This window comes from Saccopteryx bilineata, chromosome 1 (assembly GCF_036850765.1).
Source record: "Saccopteryx bilineata isolate mSacBil1 chromosome 1, mSacBil1_pri_phased_curated, whole genome shotgun sequence".
In the NCBI taxonomy this organism is placed as follows: domain Eukaryota; kingdom Metazoa; phylum Chordata; class Mammalia; order Chiroptera; family Emballonuridae; genus Saccopteryx; species Saccopteryx bilineata.
Window position 1 is genome coordinate 398969129 of NC_089490.1, and position 25870 is coordinate 398994998.

General features: G+C 59.5%; 2 protein-coding genes across 7 annotated transcripts in view; one reads left to right on the plus strand and one right to left on the minus strand.

Moving 5' to 3' along the window:
* Window positions 1-15292, plus strand: part of FLRT1 (fibronectin leucine rich transmembrane protein 1) — a 71121-nt gene extending 55829 nt beyond the window's left edge. The window contains exons 2-4 of one of the 3 annotated variants that reach the window (XM_066251873.1): window positions 2486-3414; window positions 6649-6779; window positions 12773-15292. In XM_066251873.1, the coding sequence (XP_066107970.1) occupies window positions 12822-14846 (2025 nt within the window). In that variant the 5' untranslated portion in view covers window positions 2486-3414; window positions 6649-6779; window positions 12773-12821 and the 3' untranslated portion in view covers window positions 14847-15292. Of the gene's footprint in view, window positions 1-2252; window positions 2369-2485; window positions 3415-6648; window positions 6780-12772 lie in introns of those variants that run through there. The other 2 variants (XM_066251874.1, XM_066251872.1) reach the window with 2 other exon arrangements.
* MACROD1 (mono-ADP ribosylhydrolase 1) overlaps window positions 1-25870 on the minus strand; it is a 149595-nt gene that overhangs the window by 90621 nt on the left and 33104 nt on the right. The gene's annotated exons all lie outside the window — the stretch shown is intronic.

Consider the following 25870-nt stretch of genomic DNA (forward strand, 5'->3'; position numbering starts at 1 on the left):
CTTTCAAATGTCTTTCAATACAGTTATGTTATCTGTAACAAAAAGTCATGCTGGGTAAGCGTCTCAAGCAGTTACAAATGGAAGCTTTTATTATGCGGACCCAAGAAGCAGGGGCCAAAGAGTGGTCCCGGTTCCCGAAGCCTTGGTAACCCCCAGGTTCATTTCTTCCGGGTCAACCGGACCGACCGCATAGAAAGTCCACGTACCACCACGAGCCTCATCTGCACAGTGTGGCTTCAGCTTATTCGATCCAATTGTGTGCCCACTGGGGACTCAATGGCAGGTGTTGGTCAGAAGGTACATTGACCTATTCATTCCTGGGCCCAATACAGAATTGGGAATACAGGATTCCTTCCAGAATACAGGAAGCTACTACGGTCACCACCATAACTCACACCTCCGAGCACTGCCCACCAGGCTGATCTTGGAATACAACACCCCCCTGACGCCCGAGAGGCATTCACTCACCCAGGGCAGGAACAATGAAGCCTCAGTGGGGTCTGACACGTGGTGCTCCCAGGAGGCTTTGTAGGACCACGCGGAAGGGAGGGGTTAGGGACAGTAGGGAAGGCAGACCCAGGATATACAAAGCTGGATGGGCCAGAACCTTGCTTGGACCCTTAGTTTTCTAAATGAGGAAGCAGAGAGAGGAGTTCACTGGATGCGTTAATTAGGCACCTACTATGTGCAAGGCACTGAGCCGGGCCACGTGTCAGTGGTCAGCCTCAGACAAGCAGATGCAGTCCCTGCCTTGAACCAGGGAGACAGCTCCTTCCAAGGCACTATGCATTGCCCTCATGGTTGTGCGATCACGTGCCCCCATGTGGGAGGCGAGGAGTGATGTTAGACAGACGCTTGCAGGAGGGAGAACAGCATGGCCTAAGGTCCAGGGGATCCTGTGAGGGTGTTTGGGGGAAGAGGTGGGAGACGAGGCCGGTGGGCCAGGCAGGGCTAGACCTTGCGGGGCCCTGGAGGCTGCCCTGGGAGCACTGCCCTGATCCCGAGGGCCGTGGGAAGGGCCTGAGGCCAGCAGGGTGAAGCTGCCTCCCTGTATCCATCATTTCAGAAGCAGAACTCAAGTCGTGACCTCCTGTCACGGGGGACCAGTGGCCATGCCCAGGTGGAGCCTCTGGGTTCCGAGGGTATGGCCAACTCCACACCCCCCACACATCCCCAGCCAGGGAGGCAGATGACCTCATTGGACTCTTTCCACTCTCGCTTTCATAGAGAAATTACGATTTATAATCGGATGAAATCACACGGGTGTAACAGCAATAAGAGCAGGCACTGAAGCCGGGCACGTCACCCCTCATGAAGGGTCCCTGTCCCCATCTTCCCTCCTGTCCATCCCCAACCCCACCCCTTCCTGGGGGCCGCCCCCTATCTGCCTGCTCACACCTCAGGACTGATGTCCCCGGGGGCTTGCTGGGTCTTAAACCTCCTTGCTTCTGGGGAAGCTGTCCCAAGACACCCCCCCCTCCTACCCACCCCATCAGCCTGCACTCGACCTGGCCGGCCAGCACCACCCCCTTCTCAAATGCACTGCCCACTAGGCCGGGTGCCCAGTGGGCAGTAAGCCCCAGTTGGGACTCTAGGCTTATTAAAACACACACCCCAAAAATTCTTGTTTTTATTTGGAACAGCCCCAGACAAGCATTTCTCAAACCAGTCACCTTCGGCCCTGCAAAGAAGAGTGCCCAGATGCAGCCAAGCCCATCTGGATCCTATTTCAAACTGAGCTGACACTCTCAGATGTGTAATGAAAGCACTTTTCCAAAGAGGGGCTCCTGCAGGGGGGTACGGACACCAGGGCACAGGGCCTTCGACACGCCACGCTAACGAGAGGGCCACGCTAACGAGCAGCGGGCAGCGGGGCGCTCTGGGTTTTGTTTCTAATTCTTGCTAACAGTCGCCCTGACCCCCCACCGGCCCACCCCATCTCTGTGAGAGGGCAGTTGGGGGTGTGGAGCACTGACCCTGGCCTGGGAAGTGGGGTGGTCTCAGGAGGCAGGCAGGGACACAACTGCCCTGGTTCCCCGAAGCTCCGGCTTCCCCAGGGCGGAGGGGAGAGGCAGGGCTTGCTCTGGAAGCCGAGGTCGCAGTGGCCCAGTTGGATCCTTTGAATGACATTAGCAAGAGGAGCAGGTGCTGGGGGAAGCGGAGCCAGCTCTGGGCCGGAGCAGGGCCCCTGCAGGGCCAGGAGCCCTTAGAACTGCCTTTTTCTTCCCGCAGTCCTTCCAGCCCCGGGAAAAGGGAGCCAGGCGCCCGGAGGAAGGGGCTGTGCGTGGCCAGCTGTCTGCTATCTGGATGTGAAAAGAGGAGGGAGGCGGGGGAGCACAGTCCCAGCCCCCTCCCGCGTGGGAAACTGGTGTGGAGAACGGGGTTCGAAGGGCTGGGAGGAGAGGGCTCGCAGCCGGCCAGGCTGTCCCCACCCACCCCTGGGGCTCCCGATTCCAGGGCTTAATCACGTCTTGTTTTTTGGCAGGTGAGGAGGCGGGCAGTGGGTGAGGAGGACTCCGTTTCGGACAGACAGACACGACCAGGAGGTGAAGCAGGAATAACCTATCCCCCCAGTCGCCCCTGGCCTCCCCAGCAAGAAATCTTCTCTACAAACAGGAGCAGCCAAGCAGGACTGCGCCCCCTTCCGCCCCCCTAAGCATCTTCCCAAAGAAAGGCCTGTGGGGCCTGACAGCTCAGCGGTGCATGCCAGCGGCTCAGCCCCACCGTGAGCCTCCGCACTCCTGGGCGGGGGACGGACCCCCGCCGCCCCCCGGAGACACAGCCTGAGTGGCAGGGACACCGAGCCTCTGGAGAGCAGCTCCCTCTCAGCTCTGTCACACAAGAGTGCTCTCTGCACCGGAGCCCAGTCTGCCAAGTGACTTAAAGGGATTAAAAAAAAAAAAAAAAAAAAAGGAACTTGGTAAAGAAAAGGGGGGAAAAGCCACACAGAAGCCTTTTGGAGGAGGTGGCGGCCAACAGACAAAGGAGCAAAAGTTGAAAGAGGGCAGTGAGGGGCCACCCTCCAGGATGGGCGCCAGGCCATAGGGCATGCCTGCGGAGCAGGGGCCCAGAACCGCCTCAGGCCGAACACAGGAGTCCAGGGGCCGCAGGGGGCCCTGCGCTCCGTGGGGCAGAGGCCAGCAGCACCCGTGGCCTAGGGCGTGGAAAACGCTGCTCTGGACCCGCGGCCACGTCTGACCACCAGGAGCCCGGCAGAGCCAAGCACAGAGCCTCCACCCTGTGTCCCGGGGTGCCCCCAGTACCACCCGGCACCCCAGGCGTGCGACCTGCACCCCAAGCACCAGGGCCACGGGCCAGAATGTGAGCCTGGCCCAGGCCCGCCAGGACGCCAGCGCACCAGCCAGAGCAGCGATTACAGCCAGGCCCGGCAGGCTCCGGGCTCCAGCGCAGGAGGTAAGATGGACGGGGAAGGCCCCAGCGCTCCTTGTGTCCAGGGAGGGGTACAGGTGAAACACCTGGGGCCCGCCCTCCCCCGGGCTGGGTCAAACTGGGGCCTACAGAGCCCCCAGGCCTGCCGCTCCGTCCCACCCACTCCACACACGAAGTTCAAGCAACTCGCCACTTCAGCTTGCCAGGCGATGGGTCATTTGCTACCTGGTGGCCCCAGGCTGCTGGGCTCTATGCCAGGTGCATGGACCAGGGTAGAAGGGAACGGCCTTTCCTGGAGGAACTGCTGCCCTCCCCACTGCCCAGGCCCCGCTGTCCTTGGAGGGAGCTCTCGCTCTGAGCCCCTCTGAGTTCTGCCCAAAGAGGGAGGCTGAGGTCAGCCTCTGGGGAGACAGAACCTTTGGTGACTTCAGCACGGACAAGGACCCTAGGGTGGGGTCGATCCAAAGCCACCAGCGAAGGCCCTGCTCCTGCTGGCCTGTGGGCAGCATCTGCTCCAGCCTCCAGCGTGGCCCCTTTGTTGTAAGAGAGGCACGCGGGGCCCCAGAACAGGGCAGTGAGTGCCCCGAGGCCCGCGAGGCTGGGCTGGGTAGGGGGCCGGGTCCTGCCGTCCTCCCCATGCCTCCACACAGGCCGGGAGGGAGGACCCCAGCCTCTGCAAACACAAACCCCAGGCAACCTGGGGCGGAGGCTGTGCCCAGGGCAGGGCGGGGAAGCCCCGATTCATTACCAAGATGGAAAATGACACTTCCCCGCACGCTTCCCCAGGAGAGGGGCTGATTTATGACTGCGCCCGGGCCGGGACATTCGTCAGCGCCGCGTGGCGTGCGCGCCGTCTGCGGGGGCATTAATAGTGTGTTATTAGCCACCAGTGTGAAAGATGCCTGCAGATGGGCTATTTGCTGTTATTTATTATAAAGAAGCCAGCCCAGCTGTGGGACCCGTCAGAGCCCGAGCTTAGCCCCTGGCACCGGCCTCCTGGCCACTTGTCCCTATTCTCTTCCTAGCCCCTATGAGGCGGGGGGTGGGGGGGTCATCCCTGCGGCTGAGGCCATGCCGGAAGGGAGCAGCCAGCTACGGCCCCCGAGCCTGTGCCCCAAATGTTGACGTTGAACCTGTTCAGCACCCAGCTCTGCCTCAGAACGGGGCTGTGGAGACAGTCAGGTGTGGGTCGGTGTCCCGGTCTTCCGGTCTGTGAGTGGTGTGACCTTGGGCACTTCCCTTCTCCTCCCTGAAGTGTGCTCCCCTCTGTGCACTGGGCCTACAGGTCCTGCTGGGAAGCGGCCAGCCAGAAAGGACAGGGGTTTGTCAGGGGCGCAGCACGCAGCAGGCACTCAGGCTGGTCAGTTCCTGCCACTACCTGGCCTGACCCCATAGGGCCAGAGGGGCAGCAGACCCACTGGCGGGGGGAGAACAGCCCCCATGAGACCCTGCTTCAACTGGACACTGTCCACTGTCCCCTCCCATGCCAACCCTCAGGAAAGGGTTTGCGAGTCAGTGCCAAGGCTGGGGAGACAGGCAGGGCGAGGGCTGTTCACAGCTACTGGAGGGTTCTCTCCGCCCCCGACCTGTCCTTCCCCTCCTAGGCCTTGATTGCTCCTCCTCTGAAGAAAGCAGATGACCTACAAGATCCTCTCCCACCCCAGCCCCGAGAGTGGGTTCCACCCTGTGCGTGCCTGTGAGGGTGGGGGGAGGGGCCGTCTCTGAGGAAGTGGGGTGGGCCAGCCTCTGATGCCTGCAGGCAGACCTGCACTTGGGGGGTTCCAAGCTGGTCACCTCCTATCAGAGGAGATGCGTGGGAACAGCAGGGGTCTTCCCTGGGTTTGCTCCCCTCCAGCTGAGGGGCGGGTAAGACACCTGGGAAGGGGAGAGCAACGGCCTGGGTTTGTGTCCAGTTCCTCCACCGCGCACCGTATGACCAGACCAGTCCCTGTGCCTCTCTGGGCCGCCCTGAGGAGGGCACCCCGCTCACTGTTACCTCCCGGAGTGAGGCTGAAGGAGGGCCGGCCTCTCTCTTCTCTTCCACTGCTGGGTCCTGGGTTTCAGATTCTGGGCCCTCCCTTGTGGCACATTTGTTCATTCATCCATCCGTCCGTCCGTTCATTCATTCATCCATTCATTCAATAGATATTTACGAGCACCCCTGGGCCAGGCTCTGGTCTAGGCTCCTGAACAAGACAGAATATGTCCTAACTGTAGGAGTGAACACCCTAGAGGCAGGGGTTGGACAATCAACTTGTCCTAAATAAACAGGGGGAGGGGGTCTCCCCAGCACCAGGGCCTGCACATGGAGGATGCCACGCAGCTCCTGGTGGGCCCAGCCTCGCCCAGCTCCAAGCCTCTGGCTTATCAGTGAGCAGCACCGTCCTCAGTCTTGCCGGGTCACCCCGCTCCTCTGCTGGCCCCCGGCTGCCAGGACCCTGCTGGCTGCCGAGAAGCCCAGCAGTGCAGACCCAGGGGACCACTGCCCTGTTCTCTGGGGCTCTCACCAGCCCTGCAGGCGCCTCCCCCTCTCTTCCTTCCCCCTGGCCCCCTGAATAAAGGCCCTTAGGCCCCTCTCCTGCCTCTGAAACTCCCCAGCCTCTTCTTTTTTTTTTCCCCAAAGTAACTAAGCCTAAGTGTAGGCAGCTGTACTAAAAATGCACACAGATAGGGGAGTGTCCAGCGCAGGAACCTCTTATTAAATATTGCCGGGAGAGAAAGAAACAAAATTATATGTCTCCTTCCATTCCCCCACCCCTCCTGGCCCTGGACAGTTTAATATCGAACGCTGTTATCAATATAATTAACCTCCTAAGAAGTCTTATTTTTTAAAGTGATTTGCGTTCTCTGAAGTTGAGGACATCCCGGCACCTGGCACCGCCCAGGCGGCCGATGAGGGGAGGTGAGCTGAAGGTACGTTTGTAGTGGATTTGCAGACTTGCCTGCAATTACCGCCCGCGATAACTACTGATGCATAATGCATGCAGCATGAAATTAGAAAAATAATTAACTTTAGGTTTTAAAAGAATCCTTACCCCCACCCCCACGCATTACACGTTCTCAGTGGCACCCGTAGATAGATTAGGCTTGAAGTTGTGCAGAGTAGGGTTAGACTGGCCCGGAGGGTCGTGGCATTCAGCCCCCCGCCTGAAGGAAGTGCCTCCCGTGGCCCTAGAGTGGCCTGGGCAGGAGCCCCAACTCACACTAGCACCTCAAGTTCCCCTCCTTACTTGCCCTTCATATCTCCCGGACTTGCAGGGAAGCGCTGCCTACGGCTAATGATGGCACCGGTGCCTGGTTCTGATCACCATTTCACAAGAACCCAGGGGAGTGGCTCATCTGTGGTCCCATTTTACAGATGAAGGCCTGAGACCCGAGGCCACCGCTCGGTAGGTAGAGCAGCTGGACCGAGCCCAGGCAGGCCACCTGGGCCACCTGCTTTCACAGGGGAGGGGCCTTCTGGGGGGGAGCTCTCCGCAGGCCTCCCTGAACAGGCCACCCCCGAGGGGTGACCGAGGCCATTCCCCTGGCTTCTCGACTTTCCTCCCTCCATGCTGCATACAGGGGCACTTGGGAGGTTGCATCGGCTGGTGGGGAAGTGAGAGTGGAGCCCTTTGTTAATTTAAACAGATATTTGCTGAGGATCCATCACAAACATGGAGGTGACCCTGCCTTGGTGGGGCTCCCTGCCTGGAGCGGTTGGGGTCCCCCTGCCTTTTCCCTTCTGGGGCGGAAACTGCTTCCGGGCAAACACAGTAATTCTTCTCGCTGAAGGGAGAGCTGGGAGGGGGCACAGGCAGGGGGAGGGGAGCCTCGGCTCCCTGGCCCCCCCTCTTCTGAGGCTTAGCCAGGAGCCCTGAGCAGGCCATATGAGGACCTTGGGGTCCCTCCTTGGGGACAGTTGGGGCTGCTCTTTGTTCTGAAGTCACCAGGCCTGTGCTAGGTAGGCACTCCACACAACCCCTCCCTCAGCAACACATTACAGATGAGGAAACAGGCCCAGAGAGGCATCCCCGCGGGAGCCGCTGTGAGAGGGGCCACATTCGAACCTAGCCCTGTTGTCCTCCTCTGGCTTCTAGTCCCTTCTTAGAGTCACCACCATCCGGAATTCTCATGATTTTAATTTATTTATTATTAATTTTTAGAGAGGAGAGGGAGAGACAGAGAGAGAGAGAGGAGAGACAGAGAGAGAGAAGGGGGGGAGGAGCTGGAAGCATCAACTCCCATATGTGCCTTGACCAGGCAAGCCCAGGGTTTCGAACCGGTGACCTCCGCATTTCCAGGTCGACGCTTTATCCACTGCGCCACCACAGGTCAGGCCAGAATTCTCAGGTTCCTGACTGGGGCTGAGCCTGTACCTGGCACTCTGGAGGACGCAGCGTTGGGATGTCCCAACCTGAGCGGCCTTCGGCGAGTAACAGGAGAAAGACCAGGGCTGGGAGGCTTGTGGGGAAGTTGGGGGGGGCTGCCCAGCCTTCTTTTTCCTGCCTGGGACCCCCCAGCTCCTTCCAGAAGTGTCCTCGGTCTCCTGGTGTACTCCTGTCTAACTGTGCCCCCCACCCCGAAACCTGCAGCAGGAGATGCCACCTGCCCTCCAGTGTGCCAGGGCCTGTGCCAGGCCTGGATTCTGCACTGCTCCCTGTTTCCCTCACTCTGACGGCCTCAGTCTGATGGGATCTGGGGAAGGCACCAGGGCTGAGCGCCGAGAGGCCGGGGGTCTCCAACAGCGAGGTGCCTCCATCTATTTACAGATACTACTCAGCAGCACCTGCTGCCACCAGCCAAGGGGGTGTGGTGGCAGAGCCAGGACAGACCCAGCCTTGCGGGGGTCCAGGGTCAAGGAGGGGGCGTCTAAGCTGAAGCCTCAGGGTGGGAATAAAAGGCCTGGTGAGGCCTAAGAGGGAGTGTGTTGGTGTCTAAGAAGCAGTAATAGCACGTGCAAAGGCCCAGAGGGCACATGAGGGAGTGTGGGCCTTTAGGAACAGGGGGTAGATGCATCTGAGTTCTAGGGGCCCCTCCCACTCAAGTCCCCTCTCTGGGCCTGGATGCCCCCCAATGAGCGAGGCACTGGAGCAGCCTGGGGTCGCCTGGGAGGGGCCTGGTGCTGATGGGCCGGCTCTGTGTGGCCCAGTTGTAGGGTCGGTGCTTCCACCCTAGCGTGGGGGGAGGGACTGAGAATGCCCATGTGAGGTGGGGGGACCCCGTGTCACAACCACTGCAGGCTCCCCATCGGCCCTGGAGGCCCAGCAGCACCAGGGGAGTGATGAAGAGGCTGGTAGAGGGCAGAGGAAGGAGACAATCAGTTAACACAGAACCGAGACCAGTGTGCCTGGGGCAGTTTTAAACTTCACGCATCTGTTCCGTACAGGTTGCACTTATGAGAGGTTACTCTGCACGTCTAATCTTATTGAATCCTCAACAGCAAGTTCCCCTGTAAAGTGGACCACTGTGACCCTACCCAGTGATGAGGACACTGAAGCCCAGAGAGGGTAGTAGCTTGCTCAAGATCACACAGCCGGAAGTGGCAGGGGCAGGACTCACACCAGGTTTCTCTGTCCTGGGAGATGTCACGAGCTAGTGGCCGATGGGGAATGCCAAGCATGATGCCCCAGGTGCGTGCTCGGCTAATGGCGGTCTGGACACCTCTGGTCTGAGCCAGCTCACTGTTCCCCCCAACCCCACCCTCCACCCCATGGTAGGTGACGGGTCCTGCTGTCCGTCACGGAGCTGGAGGGTCATGACTCACACCATGCTGAGGTCTGCGGGATCCATGCCACAACAAGTGACCCTGTAAAAGACGGGCCATTTACCAGGTTTAATTTGATGGCTGCACAAAACATCCGACACAGAACAAGAGTACAGAAAGGCTGCCTGGCACCCAGGCAATTAATGGGCTCATCCAGCGAGGTGTGCTCCCTCCCCTGGCCCCGCCCGCCCCGCCTTCCTGTAGCCAGAGGGCTCAGTGCTGGCGGCCTTGGGGAAGGGGCAGCAGGGAAGACTTGAGCCAAGATGGATGAGGCCCATAGACAGGGGAACAGAAAGACCTTGGGTCCCTGCCTCCCAAATGCTTCTTGGTTATCCATCAGGCATCTCTGAAATGTGCAATTTACACTTTATTATTATGCCGGAGCCTCTAGGCTGAGCGCCGCGGCCACGGGCTGAGCAGGCACCAGGAACTGACATCCATGCCAGTGAAGGCGGTGGCTGGCCTTGCCTTTGGTTTTAATCAGTCTGCTCCCTGCTCAGGGCACTGGCCTGGAACAGCAGAGCCCAGGGGCCACCCGCATCCTCCTGCCAGGTCTCGGCACTGACAGGCCAGGGAGGGTGTGTGTCCTCTGGCCGTTACTCGGGGCCCAGGGAGAGGATCTCCTGGGTGTGGACTGGACCCCTGAGACCGAGGCAAGGGCAGGTCTGCGGCGCCCTGTCCCCAGCACCTACCCTGGCCCTGACTCTCCGCTCACATCACAAGCTGCTCGAGACAGGACCTTCAGGCTCTATAACCTTCGTGCTTCTGGCTCTGGGCAGAGGAAGGGACAGACGGGCAGTGGGAAACCTGGGCTGGCTGTGACCCTGGATATGCCCCTCACCTCTCTGTGCTTCAGGCTGCTCAGCTGTAAAGTGGGCAGGGGACCTGCCTGTATGTGACAGGTGGGAGAAGGCACAAACACACGCTTGCAAAGGCGGGGGTGACGCCTGGCTGGAGGGGTCCCCTGGCGCCTGGGTTCATCCCTGTCCTCTGAAGGTCAGTGTGCCCAGGTCTACGCAAGCACCCTCTGCTTCGAGTCCCCCTGTCCTAGGAGCTGGGCCAGTGCCTTCCCCAGTCCCGGATGTAACGCGGTGGGAGGGTCAGTGGTCAGGTGGGGGCCGGGCAGCCTGGGATCCCCCGCCCCACCCAGATCTTACGAGGTAACTCTCGCTGCTGCTAGGGCAGGAAGGGCTGGGAAGCAGGGTGCAGGGCTCAGGGCGGGAGACGAGCCGAGGGGAGCGGGCAGGGTGCCCAGACAGTCGGGGAGACAGACGACAGCTCGATCTGTGGAGCCAGAGCACTGAGAGCCGGGAGCTCAATCTGCTGGAGACGAAGACCAGCTCCAGTTTCTGAGGGGTGGGGGTGTGAGCGGGGTGAGGACCCTCAGCCTGGGCTAGAGGCCAAGTTCCCAGGCAGCAGGCAAGTGTCCCTGGTCCCTCAGGCCAGTCGGTGCTGGTGGGCGGGAGCTCGGGCTGGCTTCCCGGGCCGAGTGCTGGACACGGTGTCTTCAGCCTCGTTCCCCCCCTGCCCCTTGGCTTCCAGGTGCAGACCCCAGGCGCCGTCTCCCCCGTCCTCACCTGCTGGAAGTGCCCTGGGCCGGCCTTTGACCTGCCTTGGGTGGCCCTTATAGACAGAGCTTCACGCTGGAAGCAGGCCTGGTGCGGGGTTAGTGCCTTGGCCGTGGGGCGAGCCTGAGCTCTGCCAGAAGGCCTGGGAGCCGGTGGCTGAGCAAGGCCCCTGTAGATGCAAATGGGACGTGAGCGAGCAGGGCTAGTGATGGCGGTGCTCCCACTTTCTCAGTCCCTCTGCATTCAGGTGATCACCGACGCCACGCCCACCAAGCCAACGCAGCTCACGGTCCCTGCCCTTAAGCACCTGAAATGGATGTACTTGGGGATGTTAAAACACTAACCACTGAACAGCGCAACCCACACCCCACAGACATGCAGCGCTCTGAGCCTGGTGGTCAAGATTCCGGCCTCGGTTCCCCCTCGCCACTTCTCAAGTGGTCGCGAATAAGTTCCCATCCCCAAGCTCCAGTTTTTCCACCTGTTCAATGGGAATAACAAAGGCTCTGACCTCACATTTGTGGGGAGGGGTAAAGGACCTAAATATTCCTAAAGCTCTAGGTGAGGTCTTTATTAGAGTGTGAGCTACCGTCTCACCAGAACGGAATCCCGAGTGGTTAGAACATGGGTTGGCACGTGGTGTGTGTTCAGTAAACACTTGTTGGGTGGCTAGATGGCCAGGTGCCTGGAAGGATGAGTTGAGGGGATGGATAGGTGACTCAGTGAGCAGGTGGACAGATGGAAGGATGGACGACAGAGCCTAGAGAAGCTCTATCTGGCATCAGGCGGGGGCCTCTGAGCCTCGTCCTGAAGGGGGAGGAGCAGTTTGCTAGGTGGAGAGGAGCCGTCCTGGACAGAGAGATACAGAGAAGGACGGAGGCTTGGTCATGGCTGAGGAATGGAGATGCGGGCTCTCTGGGGCCTGGGAATGAAGCCCCCACGGATCCTGCGGTGAGCGTGTCCTGATTCCGCTCTGCGCAGGGAGGCTACCCTCCAGCCTGCAGCCGGCTCGGACGCCCAGAGGCCATTGTGTCCTGCCACGGAAAAGCCTTTGTGAACCCAGAGTCATATCGCAGACCTTAGCAGGCTGCATGAAGACACCTTCCCCGCTGAGGTTGAAAGATAATTTCTCTTTAATTGATTTTTTTTTTTACCACTGTGAACAGTAAAAATAATGAGAAAAGTCTCTGCTGCATTTTTTCCATTTGAGAAAACTGAAATCACACCTCCAGGCAATTCCCTCAGAGCACGCCCCCCCCCCCTTTCATTTGTCTCATTTCTTTAAATGCAAGAAAACAGATACATATTTTATTTTCAACTCTTGTGATTTTGGAAGGGGACAGGTGTGGAATGAATTCCCACACAACATGGAACGCAGGGCTGGCGGGGGCACTTCCGATACAAAGAGATTTCTGTAAATACACGAGAAGGCAGTTCTGTTGACACGTTCTTCTTCTGTCTGTAAAACGCACGAGTGACAAACAGGACGTGTTTCAACACCAGACAATGAAGCTCCCCGCCCGCCCCGGCTCACCAGCGCTGACACCGGCGGCTTCTTTTTTGTAGGTTCTAGTCAAGCACCCGCCCCCGCTTTGAGCTCACAGGCCTCCCGGAAACAAGCTTTCCCTTCAAACCCTGGGTCCCAGCCTGATGTGAGTTCTTCATTCCAGTGAGAAATGTCTCTGAACCCATAAAACATGCCCTAAATCCATCCCGTCCACATGTGACCAGCCACTTTTAGCATCAGCCGTAAAAACTGGCAGTGTGTGACATCTGGGAGGAGGAGACTGAAGCTGTGACGTGTCCCTCCCTAAATGAACCTAACCAAGGCAGTCAGCGTCCAGCAGGACACGCCGTGTCCCTTTAATTCACCGGTAACGTCTTGCTTTTACCGAGATTTAACGTTAGCCAGATGTTGCCGGAGTCCAACCTCAGCTTGAAGGTGCTGTGGCCCCTGTGACTCGAGGCTTGATTTCTGCCCCACATGCCCGCCTGCAGCGGCCCCTTGGTGGCAGATGGGTAGTCATTGTGACTCTCTCTCACCGCACGTGTCTTGTTCCCCTTGCAGGTGTTGAGGCCCCAAGTCAGGTGAGGCCCGGTCCCCCCAGCCGTCCACCATGGTGGTGGCACACCCCACGGCCACCGCTACCACCACGCCCGCTAACCCCGTTACAGCCGCCGTCGTGATGACCACAGCCACCATGGACCTGCGGGACTGGCTGTTCCTCTGCTACGGGCTCATCGCCTTCCTGACGGAGGTCATTGACAGCACCACCTGCCCCTCGGTGTGCCGCTGTGACAACGGCTTCATCTACTGCAACGACCGGGGGCTCACCTCCATCCCCGCCGACATCCCCGACGACGCCACCACCCTCTACCTGCAGAACAACCAGATCAACAACGCCGGCATCCCCCAGGACCTCAAGAGGAAGGTCCGCGTGCAGGTCATCTACCTGTATGAGAACGACCTGGACGAGTTCCCCGTCAACCTGCCCCGCTCCCTGCGGGAGCTGCACCTGCAGGACAACAACGTGCGCGCCATCGCCAGGGACTCGCTGGCCCGCCTCCCGCTGCTGGAGAAGCTGCACCTGGACGACAACTCCGTGTCCACCGTCAGCATCGAGGAGGACGCCTTCGCCGACAGCAGGCAGCTCAAGCTGCTCTTCCTGAGCCGGAACCACCTGAGCAGCATCCCTTCGGGACTGCCCCGCACGCTGGAGGAGCTGCGGCTGGACGACAACCGCATCTCCACCATCCCGCTGCACGCCTTCAAGGGCCTCGACAGCCTGCGGCGCCTGGTGCTTGACGGCAACCTGCTGGCCAACCAGCGCATCGCCGATGACACCTTCAGCCGCCTGCGGAACCTCACCGAGCTCTCGCTGGTGCGCAACTCGCTGGCCGCCCCGCCCCTCAACCTGCCCAGCGCCCGCCTGCAGAAGCTCTACCTGCAGGACAACGCCATCAGCCACATCCCCTACAACACGCTGGCCAAGATGCGGGAGCTGGAGCGGCTGGACCTGTCCAACAACAACCTCACCACGCTGCCCCGCGGCCTGTTCGACGACCTGGACAGCCTGGCCCAGCTGCTGCTGCGCAACAACCCCTGGTTCTGCGGCTGCAGCCTCATGTGGCTGCGGGACTGGGTGAAGGCGCGGGCGGCCGTCGTCAACGTGCGGGGCCTCATGTGCCAGGGCCCCGAGAAGGTCCGGGGCATGGCCATCAAGGACATCACCAGTGAGATGGACGAGTGCTTCGAGACGGGGGCGCAAGGCGGTGCGGCTAACCCTGCCGCCAAGACCACGGCCAGCAACCACGCCTCTGCCACCACGCCCCAGGGCTCCCTCTTCACCCTCAAGGCCAAGAGGCCGGGGCTGCACCTCCCCGACTCTAACCTTGACTACCCCATGGCCACGGGGGACAGCGCCAAGACCCTGGCCATCCACGTGAAGCCCCTGACAGCGGACTCCATCCACATCACGTGGAAGGCCACACTCCCCGCCTCCTCCTTCCGGCTCAGCTGGCTGCGCCTGGGCCACAGCCCGGCCGTGGGCTCCATCACAGAGACCCTGGTGCAGGGGGACAAGACAGAGTACCTGCTGACGGCCCTGGAGCCCAAGTCCACCTATATCATCTGCATGGTCACCATGGAGACCGGCAATACTTACGTGGCCGACGAGACGCCCGTGTGTGCCAAGGCGGAGACGGCCGACAGCTACGGCCCCACCACCACACTCAATCAGGAGCAGAACACCAACCCTATGGCCGGCCTGCCCCTGGCGGCCATCATTGGGGGAGCCGTGGCCCTCATCTTTCTTTTCCTGGTCCTGGGGGCCGTCTGCTGGTACGTGAACCGGGCCGGTGAGCTACTGACGCGGGAGCGGGCCTACAACCGGGGCAGCCAGAAAAAAGACAGCTATATGGAGTCGGGGACCAAGAAGGATAATTCCATACTGGAAATCCGAGGCCCGGGGCTGCAAATGCTGCCCATTAACCCTTACCGCGCCAAAGAGGAGTACGTGGTCCACACCATCTTCCCCTCCAATGGCAGCAGCCTCTGCAAGGGCACGCACACCATCGGCTACGGCACCACGCGGGGCTACCGTGACGGCGGCATCCCCGACATAGACTATTCCTACACCTGATGCCCCGCTGGGCAGGCCCGCCCTGGCTCCCGCCTCCTCCTGGCATGGTGAACCCGTGGTTTTGCCCAGCCTGTTGCCATTGGACAGAGCAAGGAAAAGAAACTCCACAATCACTTCCCCCCGTGAAAAGCAACGTTTGGGGATGGCTGACAATTTTCTAGAACACAACAGTGAATACAATTTTTTTTTTTTTTATGGGATAGAAGGCAGGAGGGGGTTTTGACGTCGCTGAAGACATAATTTATACTGAATTATGCCAGTTGGGGAGGGAAGGACTAAAAATAATATTGCAGAAAGGGGTTGGGTTGGGTTCTTTTTATTGTTTTTCCCCCTGACCTGGAAAGATATACTACCTGTACATCTGCGTAGCCTCGTGCTCTGTTTGGGGCCGTCACAAAAGGACCGTCGGAGGGAAGCAGCTGGCGCGGACGCCCCCACGCAGCTCCTGCTGCGGACGCCCCCACGCAGCTCCTGCCGCCGGCCGCTCGCTGGCAACGGCGCGGCGGAAGGTTTTCAGGCTCCTCACAAAGGAGAGGCGGAAGGAAAGATCTTTTCGCTTATGGAGATATTGTCCTGAAATCTCTTCCCCGGTTCTCCCTATATCGTTTCCCTCACAGATTTTCAGAAATACCACGTCTGTTACTGCATTCTTTGAACGATGATGTAACCGATTAAAAAAAAAAACCCTCTTTTTTTCCTATATGAAACCCTCTTCACTTCAACACACCACCCTCCGTGGAAGCCCCACGGGAGCTGCAGCTTTCCCGGCCGCCTGGAGGTGCGTCTAGCGACCTGTCTCTATGTTGTGTCTCTAAACCCAGACGGGTGGACAGAGCCACACAGACGGTCCTGACAGGACTTCTTGGGGCAGTTCGTACAATTTCTTGAGAACAATAGAGTCGTGAAAACGTTGCTTTCTCCTAACAATCGTCGAGTAAGTAGACACGGTGCGTTGGGAATCGGGGTGGGGTGGGGGGACAATGCCGTTCCTAAAGGTGGAGGAGTGTCCGTTCTGGACGGGTGGCTGGGGGACCCTGAGTAAGGGATGCTTTCCGTGTGAACCTGTCCCAGGTTGGCCAGAGCTGGGGCACGCTGCTTCCTGATACAGAGGAACTTTCTTTGACTATCGGTGTCCTCACTCCCACGCCCACCCCCGCCCCCACACACATGCAGTCACCTCTGTGCAGTACTTCCTCTGTGCTGTGTGCTTCCTCCCGGGACAGGTAATTAATTGGCACAGGGATGGGTTTTGTTTTTTGTTTTTTTATATCTGCTGATTAGACCTTAATGGTTTCCATGGCTGTTCAAACAACACCCAGAAAAAGACATGAAAATTCTCAGAAAAACCCTGGGAGACAGCGCTCCCGAAGGCCGAACCCTCAGCCGTGCCCACCCCGGGGGCTGCTCTGGAGGCGGTGGCCCAGACCTCCCCCTATACCAGCCAGCCTCCCGCAGGGCCCCGACCAGGGCCCTCTTGAGAGTAAAGACCGTATTTCCTCCCTCCGGAATCACCACTGCCATCATTCATCAACTGACAGTCCAGTGTGGTGAGCCACGAGATTAAAACGCATGTGACGAAACAAGGACAGCAGATCTGGAGAGAAGACTGGCCTGGGGCTCTGCTGCCTCCTGCGTCCTTGCACTCGGGGGAGCTGGGTCACCCTCCGTCCACAGGCCCCTTGTCCTGCCCCGGGGAAGGGCGATGTCGAAGGAGGGACGCTGGTCTGAGGGCAGGGAGGATAAGAAGGGGTCCAGCTCCTGATGGGGGCATTTTCAAAAGGCTTCAACTGCTTTGACAAAAGCCAAAGGCAGCAGGACGAGACTGCATAGCAGTCACAGGGCGGCTGTGCCAGGCCTGGGGCTGGACATGAAAAGAGGCCACTGGCCCCTTCCGTGAAGGGGGTTGAAAGAAATGGACACAGAGCTGCGTGAAAGGTGGGGAGGACACGGCTGTCCACGGCCTGGCCAAAAGAACGGTCTCACCCAACGGGGACTGCCCACTCCCCAGGCCCAGGGAGAGGCTGAGGGGCACGGACGCCTTTCATTCTAAAACACACTTTCTTCCCGTACAATGAAGTCAGGAGAGGAATTTTCCCGAGCCTTAATTTCACGTCTGTATAAAGGTGGCCCTCCCTTTGGCCTGTAATGCCCCCAGACACGGGCCTGTTCCTGCTCCCGGCGGCTCAGGGAGGAGTAGAGGGGACCACCGGCTGTGGCCGGGAGGAGAGGGTGCACCAGGGCGGAGGGCGTTGGCTGAAGGACAGGAGTCCAAGGTCTCTGCTGTCCCCGAAATGAGGTCCCCTCCTTCAAGGCACCCCTCCTGCCTTCTGCCAGTGTCCTAGGAAAATCGGTCCCTAGACACCGCACAACCAGCCCTCAAGTCCCCACTGCCAACACACTCAGTCCCCCACTTCCCGCTAGCCGGTCCTTCCTCCTTTCCCCGGGTAGGGGCCACATCACCCCCCACGAGGCCAGGAAGGCATCTGGGGCCAGCAGGCGGCCGGCGCAGCGAGGGCTGCGTGAGGAGAGGGCGTCAGAGCCCGCCCGTGTGACCTTTGCTGCCCCGAGCAGTGAGCAGGCCCTGGCCCGCAGGCCCGAGGACGGCTCTCCTCCCCACTGCTGGCTCCGGCTCTCACGGCCCAGGCAGGCTCCCGACGGGCCGCCCGGCCCAGGCCCTGCGGACTCTCTGCCGTCAGCGGCACACTAGCCTCGGTGTACAAGGCAGGGGGAACTCGGCTCCCATCTTTTCTGTCCTGAGCATCCCAATATCTTCCCAGCCTCCTTCCTGAGAGCGGGATCCCGAATGTCTGTTGCCTCACGTGCCCCCAAGCCAGGGAGGCGGCCTAAAGCCAGGTCCACTCTGAAACCCTGTCCCTTCCCGGTCCAGCTCCGCTGAGCTGGCTACTCAACACAACAAGAAGGAGAACGCTCAGGGGCGCCCAGCTCCCCCACCCCTGGGTGCGTGTGAGGACACGGCCCAGGAAGACAAGCCCAGGACCTCGGCCACTACTTCCCTTCCGAATCGGCCTTCTGTGGGTGGCCGGCCTGACCCTGGCAGCCTCTAACTAGCCGGGACAACCTTGCTGGCCTCAGCGTTGATGAGTGCCTTTTGTGGCATTTAAGGCAGGTTTCAAGTTTTGTTTCTTTTTTTAAAGCCCAGGACACTTCGTTGGTTAAGCAGTTTACCCTTCGTGGTAATTAGATGTAGTGATTGGAATCGCTTTTCTATTACATGGCAATTTTCCTTTAAATTTCCCCTTTAAAAAAAAAAAAAAAAAAAAGGAAAGAGAAAGCGAGGAAGGAGAGAAGGCAGCAGGCCCCGCGAGTCATTTGCATTTTGCGAATGAGGCCTCTTGTAAGCTCAGCTCAGGCATTGGGCCCAATGTATGGAATGCTTAAGAGATTACTAAGAATAAAATCTATTAATTAGTCATACTCAATTCCACAGACATGATGTGCATCAAAAGCTTCTTTTCTTCCCTTTTCTCTTTCCCTCTTCCTGCACCCCCCCCCCCCAGAAGCCTCCATCTTTTCTAAACTGGCTCCGGCTTCCTGGACCACCTCCATGGTACCACGGCTTCGGGTGGCTAACTAGGGGGCGACCCCACCCTGGGCCGGGCTGCTGGGTTTGAGGGCAGGAGCTGGGGCACTGGCTGCTTTCTCGCTCTGGGTGACTCTGGCGGGGGAGGCGAAAGCAGCTAGGAAGACGGTAGCGGCTGGGGGCCCCCCCGGCTTCCCCACCCTGCCCAGTGCCTCCTCTCCCTCCCTCCCTCGATGGGTCCAGGGAGGCCCCAACAAACGGAGCCCCAGGCTGGGCAGAGAGTGAGGGGGGCCCAGAGACGGTTCCCAGAGAGGTGTAGGCAAAGTGTCTTTTGCAAATCCACAGCCTGTTTCCCCTTCTGTAAAGTGGGGAGAGGCTGAGGCGGCACCTAGCTTCACCCAGGAGAGCTGGGCGCTCCAGAGGTCTCTACTCCTCTGATGCTGGATGGTTCTGGTTGGTCCGGTTCAGGTGACAGAGGCCCCGAGTGGAGGGACAGGTAGGGGAGGGGTCCCTGTGGGATCTAAGTAAGCGGACCGGAGCCTGGAGAAGAGGCTGGGCAGCGTGCGTGGGACTACATCGGAGCCTCTCTCCTTCACCCCCTGAGAGCTGGGGAGCGAGGGAAGGACACCCTGCCCCAAGACAATGAAAGTTCAAGTCCCAAAGCCAACCCACTCCACTCCAGAAATCTGCGTCCTGCTGAATGCACCAGGGAGGAGGACTGAGCATCTGAGACTCGTGCTTATGAAAAATACAACAAGGAAAATTGGATGCGGCAGACAGAGAGCGATGGCGCTGGGGCATCTGCTGGAAGGAGGGGCCTCGGGGCACGCAGCAGCCTGTGCCCCCGAGGACCGGACCGAGCTCTCAAGGCCAGGACACAGCCGGGGTCAGCTGTGGGTGTCCCGTGTGCCCAGGTCCCCCCCCCACGCTCAATCAGCGCAGGTGATGGGCGACCGACACCTGGCGCTGGGTTGTCGCTGTACACTAACAAGCGATTCACAGCCCCGCGCAGGCCTTTCAGAATGCAGACAGGAGGCATCCTTTTTCCTAAGGAGGGATAAAAAGGCTCAAAAAATGCAAATCATTACCATTTACAACCAAGCGAATCTGCTAAATTGATTAGGAGAGATTAAACTACTTGGAAGTGAAGGGAAAGGGGGATTTTTTTTTTTTGAGTTTTATGAACCTGCCCCAAGTGGCCCTGTGGATAAGCAGGGATTTCAGGGGCCGGGCTCAGGGGCTGCCCGTTGCAGCTCTCAGGGGAGCCGGGGCTCTGTGAAGGCTGACAGCACACGGGCCAGCGGCTCAGGATACCCCGGGGTTGGACGGAGCCAGACTCGAGCACTGTCCGCGGGGAAAGCAATTCTGCCTCCCCTGAGGGTCTTGTGCTCTGGCCTTTGAGAGGGTGGGTTACTTGACCCACGCAGGTCATTCAGAAGCTAGCCCAGCAGAGACTCTACCTCTGCCTCTAAGTTCTATCTGCCGTCAGGGCTCGAAAGTGAGGGAAAGCGGCCAGTCCAGGCACTTAGAGAGCAGGCTTTAGAGTACTGCTTGTTTTCTGTCCCAGGATGGGTCTGTCTCTGATCCATTCCCTGCAGTCGGTGAAAGGGGGACGGGGCCAACTGTAAAGGGAGAACTGAAGGCTAGGAAAGAGAAACTGGCCCAGCAAAGGAATCAGGCAGCGAGTTCTCTGTTACGGGAAGCAATCAAGCACTTGATGAGGATCTAGCAGATCTTTTCCTGCCTGAGCTGAGGCCTGGTTCTTTGACGAGAAGATCCTGGTTCCCCTCCCTTACTCCTGCATCCCCCAGGATGCTGTAAGGGACCATCAAGAGATGATCACTGTGCTGCTCAATACCAGGGTCTCCTGAAAAACCCCAGGTCCAGGCCATCTGTCTCCCAGCCCCGTCAGAGAGCTGCTTGTGCTACCAGAGGTGCCACGAAGTTCCCATGCTCAGCGTCCAAGCGCTGGGAGAGGGAGGACAGACATGCACCCCTCCATCCAGGAGTCTGGACAGGCGTTCGGAGGGTGACCCACTCGCTGTGGCTGGCTGGCCTGGGGCCGCCAGGGGCCACTTCCCAGGCCGCCTCCTGGGCCCGCTCACTCGCAGTGCAGTGTGAGGGCCCCTGCGGCACTAAGCTCTGGCCACTGTCCCACCAGCCACTGTCCCGCGGCCATTTTCCCAACTCGGCCCACTCCGCGGCGCTGGGCTCAGCGCACCCATCCCTGCCAGGCCAACGGCTGCCTGGGGCGCTGCTCACTCTGCCTTTTTAAGCATTTACCATTTCTTTTGAAATGTTCCAAGTACTTCCTGAAAAACCCACATTTACTTCTTTCAAAACACTGAGAAAGATTCCCCAGGCTCTTGATTCCTCCTCCCTCTACTTTCCCCTTCTCCCTCTGAATTTTTAATATATTGTTTTTCTCTGGGTTTGTAAATTCCATTAGCGCAGGGTCAGGGCCACTTTCTCACCACAAATGGGATTTGCCGACGGGCCCGGATCCCCGAGGCTGCAGGGGCAAAGCTGCCTTTACTGGGGCGGCTGGGCGGCGGCCACTCCCCTCCACCTCTTGTTACTGAAGTGCCTGGCTTGTGCTGGGAGGGCAGAGCGGGCACAGCGCAGGGGGCTCGCCCCGCCCCCACTTCCCAACACAGCCAGCCCCTGAGGCTCTGGAGCCATCAGAGCCACCAGGGCACCCCGACCTCTGTCCTACCCACGCCGTCCCCCGCACCTGAAAGCCCAGAGAATCCTTGCAGGAAGGTCTTTGCCAGCACTGCCCCTAAATCTCTTCTACGGCTGTCAGCCTAGATGGCTGCTCGGGCAAGGCGCCAGTCCCCGCGCTCCTCCGCGCCAGGTCACTGAGCCCAGCACAGCTCCCAGCACCTGGCCGCTCAGTCACCTCTTCTCCAACCTGCCCCTCGCTTCCTCGCCCTCCCTGCTTACGTCTGCCCCCCTGGGCTCCAGGTTAGCAACGGCCTCCCTTCCATTCTGCATCTGCCCAGCTGGCGGCCTGGCAGCGGGCAGGGGGCAGGGGGCTGGGGGTAGGGGTGGGGAGGGTGCTCACAGCCCTTCTTCCCTGAAGCATCTCACTCCGCTCTCCCTTGGCCCCACCGATCATCAGTTATGAGTCTGATGGGGAAATCCAGCCGCTCAGCGACAGCCAGTGGCCAGCCTGGGTGACTCAGTTTCCCCTCCCCTCCCCGAGCCTCAGGTGGGTGACAAAGAAGGCAGAGAACTGGGTGTCCTGCCTTGTGTGACCCTCCCATCAAGGGTCCCCACACTCTGAGCCACCCACCTAGAAGAACTAACCAAGCTTTTGCCTCAAGACAGAAAAAAAAAATGCAAGATGAGGTGACAATCAAAGCCACCGCAGACAAGGGGCTGCCACATGCTCACCTCCCTGGAGCTGGGAGCATCTTCCCTGAATGGATGACATGCATACGGAGTGTCCTGGAGACCACCCACCTCTGGATGGTCTGGTCTCAGAAGGTTCTGGGTACCCCAGAGGAAGACGCAAAACCCTGAAACTAGCCTTAGCTTTGTTTACCTGACTCAGCATACCACCTGCCCTGCTGAGAAGCCCACCCAGCGTCCAGGGCCGGTGGGGAGCGGGGAGCTTCTTTGGACGAGGGATCCTGGTGCCTTCCCGCTCACAGAGATGCTGAGAACCCCAGCATTTGAGGTGTGTCATCTGAGGGGGGGCAGAGGGGTGGTGTTGCAGGTTGGAGGCTGTGGGCTGTGGACACCTGCAGAGCGGAGTTGTGTGACTCTCCCCCTGGAGCAGACACTGGCTAATTATGAATGTCACTGGGCGGGTGTGAACAGGGACGTGAGAGGAGAGAGCAAACTCAGAGAAACCCCCACGTGTAAGCACGGCACAGTGAATGTTTGTTAAGGGCCACCAACGGCGGTTGCCTCTCCCAACGGTAAAGGTTATTTGTGTGGCATCCGGTATCGTGTCCTGGAGTCACTGGCGCTTAGCTCTGTAATCCATTCCCGGTGGCCTGAGGAGGAGGAGGCTGTGGAGGAGGGGTTCTCAGCCCTGACCCTGGAGAATAGGCGGGTCCCTCTGCTACAGAAGGCAGGGCCACAGGCCAGCCGATGGCCTGGGAAGCGGTGGGCCTGGTCCCTTGCAAGCCTGTGACCAAGGTCCTTTCTGCCATCCAAGACACCCCTGCTCAGGCACCCCAGCTTCCCGGGAACCCCTTCCCTGCCTCACCTGCAGAACCAGCCCCGTGAGCCCCTCGGCCACATGCTCCTTGTCTTTTTCCTTTTTCTCTGAAGGGCAAAGCAGTCTCAGGGGTCTGAGGGATGGGACCGCCCCACAGCTGACCGCTGCCGGTTGCGACCCGGCTGGCTGACCCGCCCAGTGACCCGGCCTGGCCTCGGGCCCACCGGCCTCATCCCCAGCCTCACTACCAGATAGGGATTTTTTGGAAACCGAGACACACACACACACACACACACACACACACACCACCACCACCACGACAACGCAAACCAAAGTGCACTGCGAACCGCCCTCGGCCTCCTTCCTGTAGGTGCCTTGAAACTTCAACGTTGAGATGAATGTGATGAACTATTCGGTCTTATTTTCTGTTTGTCTGTTTTCATATGAAATGTCCAAGTCCACTTTCCTTGTCCTTTCTTGAAATAAATAGAAAGATTTAACTTTTACAGTCATCTCGCTGCCGACTCTCTGCTTGGGGCCCAGCGCACCCGGGGCCGCGTGTCCGCCGCACACGGTCTTGGCTGCCCACACACCATCCGCACGGGCGGCCCCGGCCCGGAGGTGGGGGCTGGGGCAGGGAGGGGCAGGGAGATGGAGATCTGGGTTCGTAAGTAACCCAGGGCACCAACGCAACCCAAATCGTGGTTCTGCTCCAAGAGGAGAGGGCCCTCTGACCACATCCCAAGGGCCTCGGGGAAGCAGACCGCCAGCTAAAGGCAGACCCCGAGAGGGCCCATGTGGAGACGTACCAATAGGAGCTGGGGATTATCCCCTCAGGGGCTCTGGCACCCATGCGGGCGTTCAGACAGGACGGGCTTGGACAGCCACTGGGGACACGGGCTCTTCCTCCGCCAGGTGAACACTCCCGGGTCACCCGCCCAAGACGCCGTCCTCTAAATACACTCACCACACTCACAACCCTGTAGGCCGTATCTGATATCTCACTCAGATAAGGAAAGGGAAAAAATCGTTCTTCCTGAGAACAGCAGTTCCTGCTAAATATAACATAACTCATTACTTCTAACTTAGATCTGATTTCACGTCTGCATACGGGTTAATGAGTTTTTCCTTCTATTCCAAGGAAGCAAAGTTATGTCTCGATGCACCTTGGTGGTGGGTGGCCCACCCGGGGTGACTCGGAGCACTCTGACCCCAGAGGTGCCCCTTTCCTTCCCCCTCACCTTCTCTCATGCTCCCACCCCCTGGGGGCAGAAGCCAGACCAGAGGGACCAGGCTGAGAAGCAGCACAGGAGGTGAGCCCCCCACGGGGCCCAGCGCACAGTGGGTGCTCAGGAGGACGGGGAGAGGCATGGACAGGCCTGCCCGACCCACCGTCCCCGCTGGGGCCGCTGCACACTGGCACTGGCACCCCAGGGCTCTCTGCAAGCTCGGGCAGGAGGGCTGGGTTCCCAAACTGTGTTCCTCAGCCTCTAGAGCTAAGAGGAGTTCTGCCAGGAAGGGTTCACGGTCGCAGGCATTTGGGAAGCACTGGGTTAACTGTCCTGAGGGTTTCTCGGGCAGGGCCTGGGAGTGCCTCCAAACTGGGCTGATGCACGGGCTCCAGCACTTACTCCCCATGCCTCAGTTTCCACCCCTGTAGAATGGACGCATGGTAAGAGCTGTTGCTCTTCCTTCTACTGTCATGAGGCCGTGCTAGGCCTCTAGGAAGGGTGTGTGTGCTGGGTTCCCTCTGCCCGTCCAGGGAGTGGGATGCCCTGGGGTTTACCCAGCATGCCTGACCTCAGGCACACGCTGAGCTGGTTGGCATTTCTTACAAGGAGGCCTAGGTATCTCAGCAGAACCGCTGGGACAGGACGACAAAGCGGCCCCAGGTCTAGTCCAGAAGAGCAGTCCTAGCAGGGGTGGGCCTATTCCCCAAACCACCCCGGCCACCCCCAAGGTCTGTGACTGCCTGCCCCTGACACCTCCTAGAGAGGAGCACAGGCTGACCCGACCTTTCAGCTTCAGGAGACAGAGATGGAAGGGGGCACCTTAGGCTTCAGCAAATGCCCCAGGTGAGTGGGATGCCCAGAGAAGCTGGCCCCTCAGGATGGACTCACCAGGACCCCTGGGGGCATTTCCAGGATCTGTATTTCAGGTCAGCGGAAAGAAGACCTTCCAAACATAACTGACCCTTTCTGAAGAGGAACAGGCTGGGCCCCAACCCTTGTCCTCATAGCAGAGCAAGCAGAACTGGCCGGTCCCTCAAGGGGGCATGAGTTCTGGGAAGTGGAAGGGACCGGCTGACCCTGAAGTGGTCCCGTCTCCCTGCAGTGTCTTCAGATGGGCCAGGAGACGAGACGGTCTCCCCGCAAACCTGGGACGCCCCCACCCGCGCTGCACTCCCTGCCAAGGAGCTTCTGGCCCTTCCCTTCCCAAAGAACTCTCAGGACTTATGTGTCACTAAGTTTACGCACAGGGCTGGGGTAACGCCTCGAATGGCTGCCCTGCGGCCAAGGGGCACCCCAAAGCCCAGGGCTACTGCTTCCTGAATCCAACTCTGCTTATTTGGTCAGACTCAGAACTAAAAGTTCCAGTTCAAGTGGAGAAAGAGCGGGTGACCACTACCCCTGTACCTGGACCCTACTTTTACGTGGCTACTATGAGGTTCTAGAAGCATCCTTCCTCCTGCCTCCACTCCTGGGATGGGGATGGGGTCCCTGGCCTCACCAAGCACCCCAGAGGAGAGCAACCAAACCCAGGAAGGGTCTAAAACCCCAAATTGCATGCCCCCACAGCTAAGTTCTGTGACCTGTTCTTAGCACCCAGCCTAGGAGGTCCCAGAAGCTTCCGAGGTCACCCAGTGCGCCCTGAATTCTGCCTCCGTAGGTCCGGGGGCCGCTTGCTCATCCACTTTCAGGAGCCCGAACCAGAGTGTGCCCCGGGCTGGCCGCCTCCCCTCCCCTCCGCCACACCCTGGTCCTCCTGTCAGCACCTGCTGGCCCGCGCCGCTGCCCCGGTCAGGCACTGCGAGGGCCGTCGCCGCCGCTGGCTAAGTAGACAGGCTCTCTTGAGCCGCTAACTGACAGCACAAACGCAACCCCATGCTCCCCCTCGGAGATTTACAGGAGAAGTGAAATCTTATTTGCACCACTGCCAAGCCTGGGACGAGATGAAATTATGCCTCGGGAAGAGACCCGGCCGGCTCCTCGCGGAAGCGGCCGCGTCGGAGACGGGCTTATTAAAAGCCACAGTGCCCACATTTCAACCTGTTTCGGGTGTTAAGTAATTTACTGCCACCCAGAATTC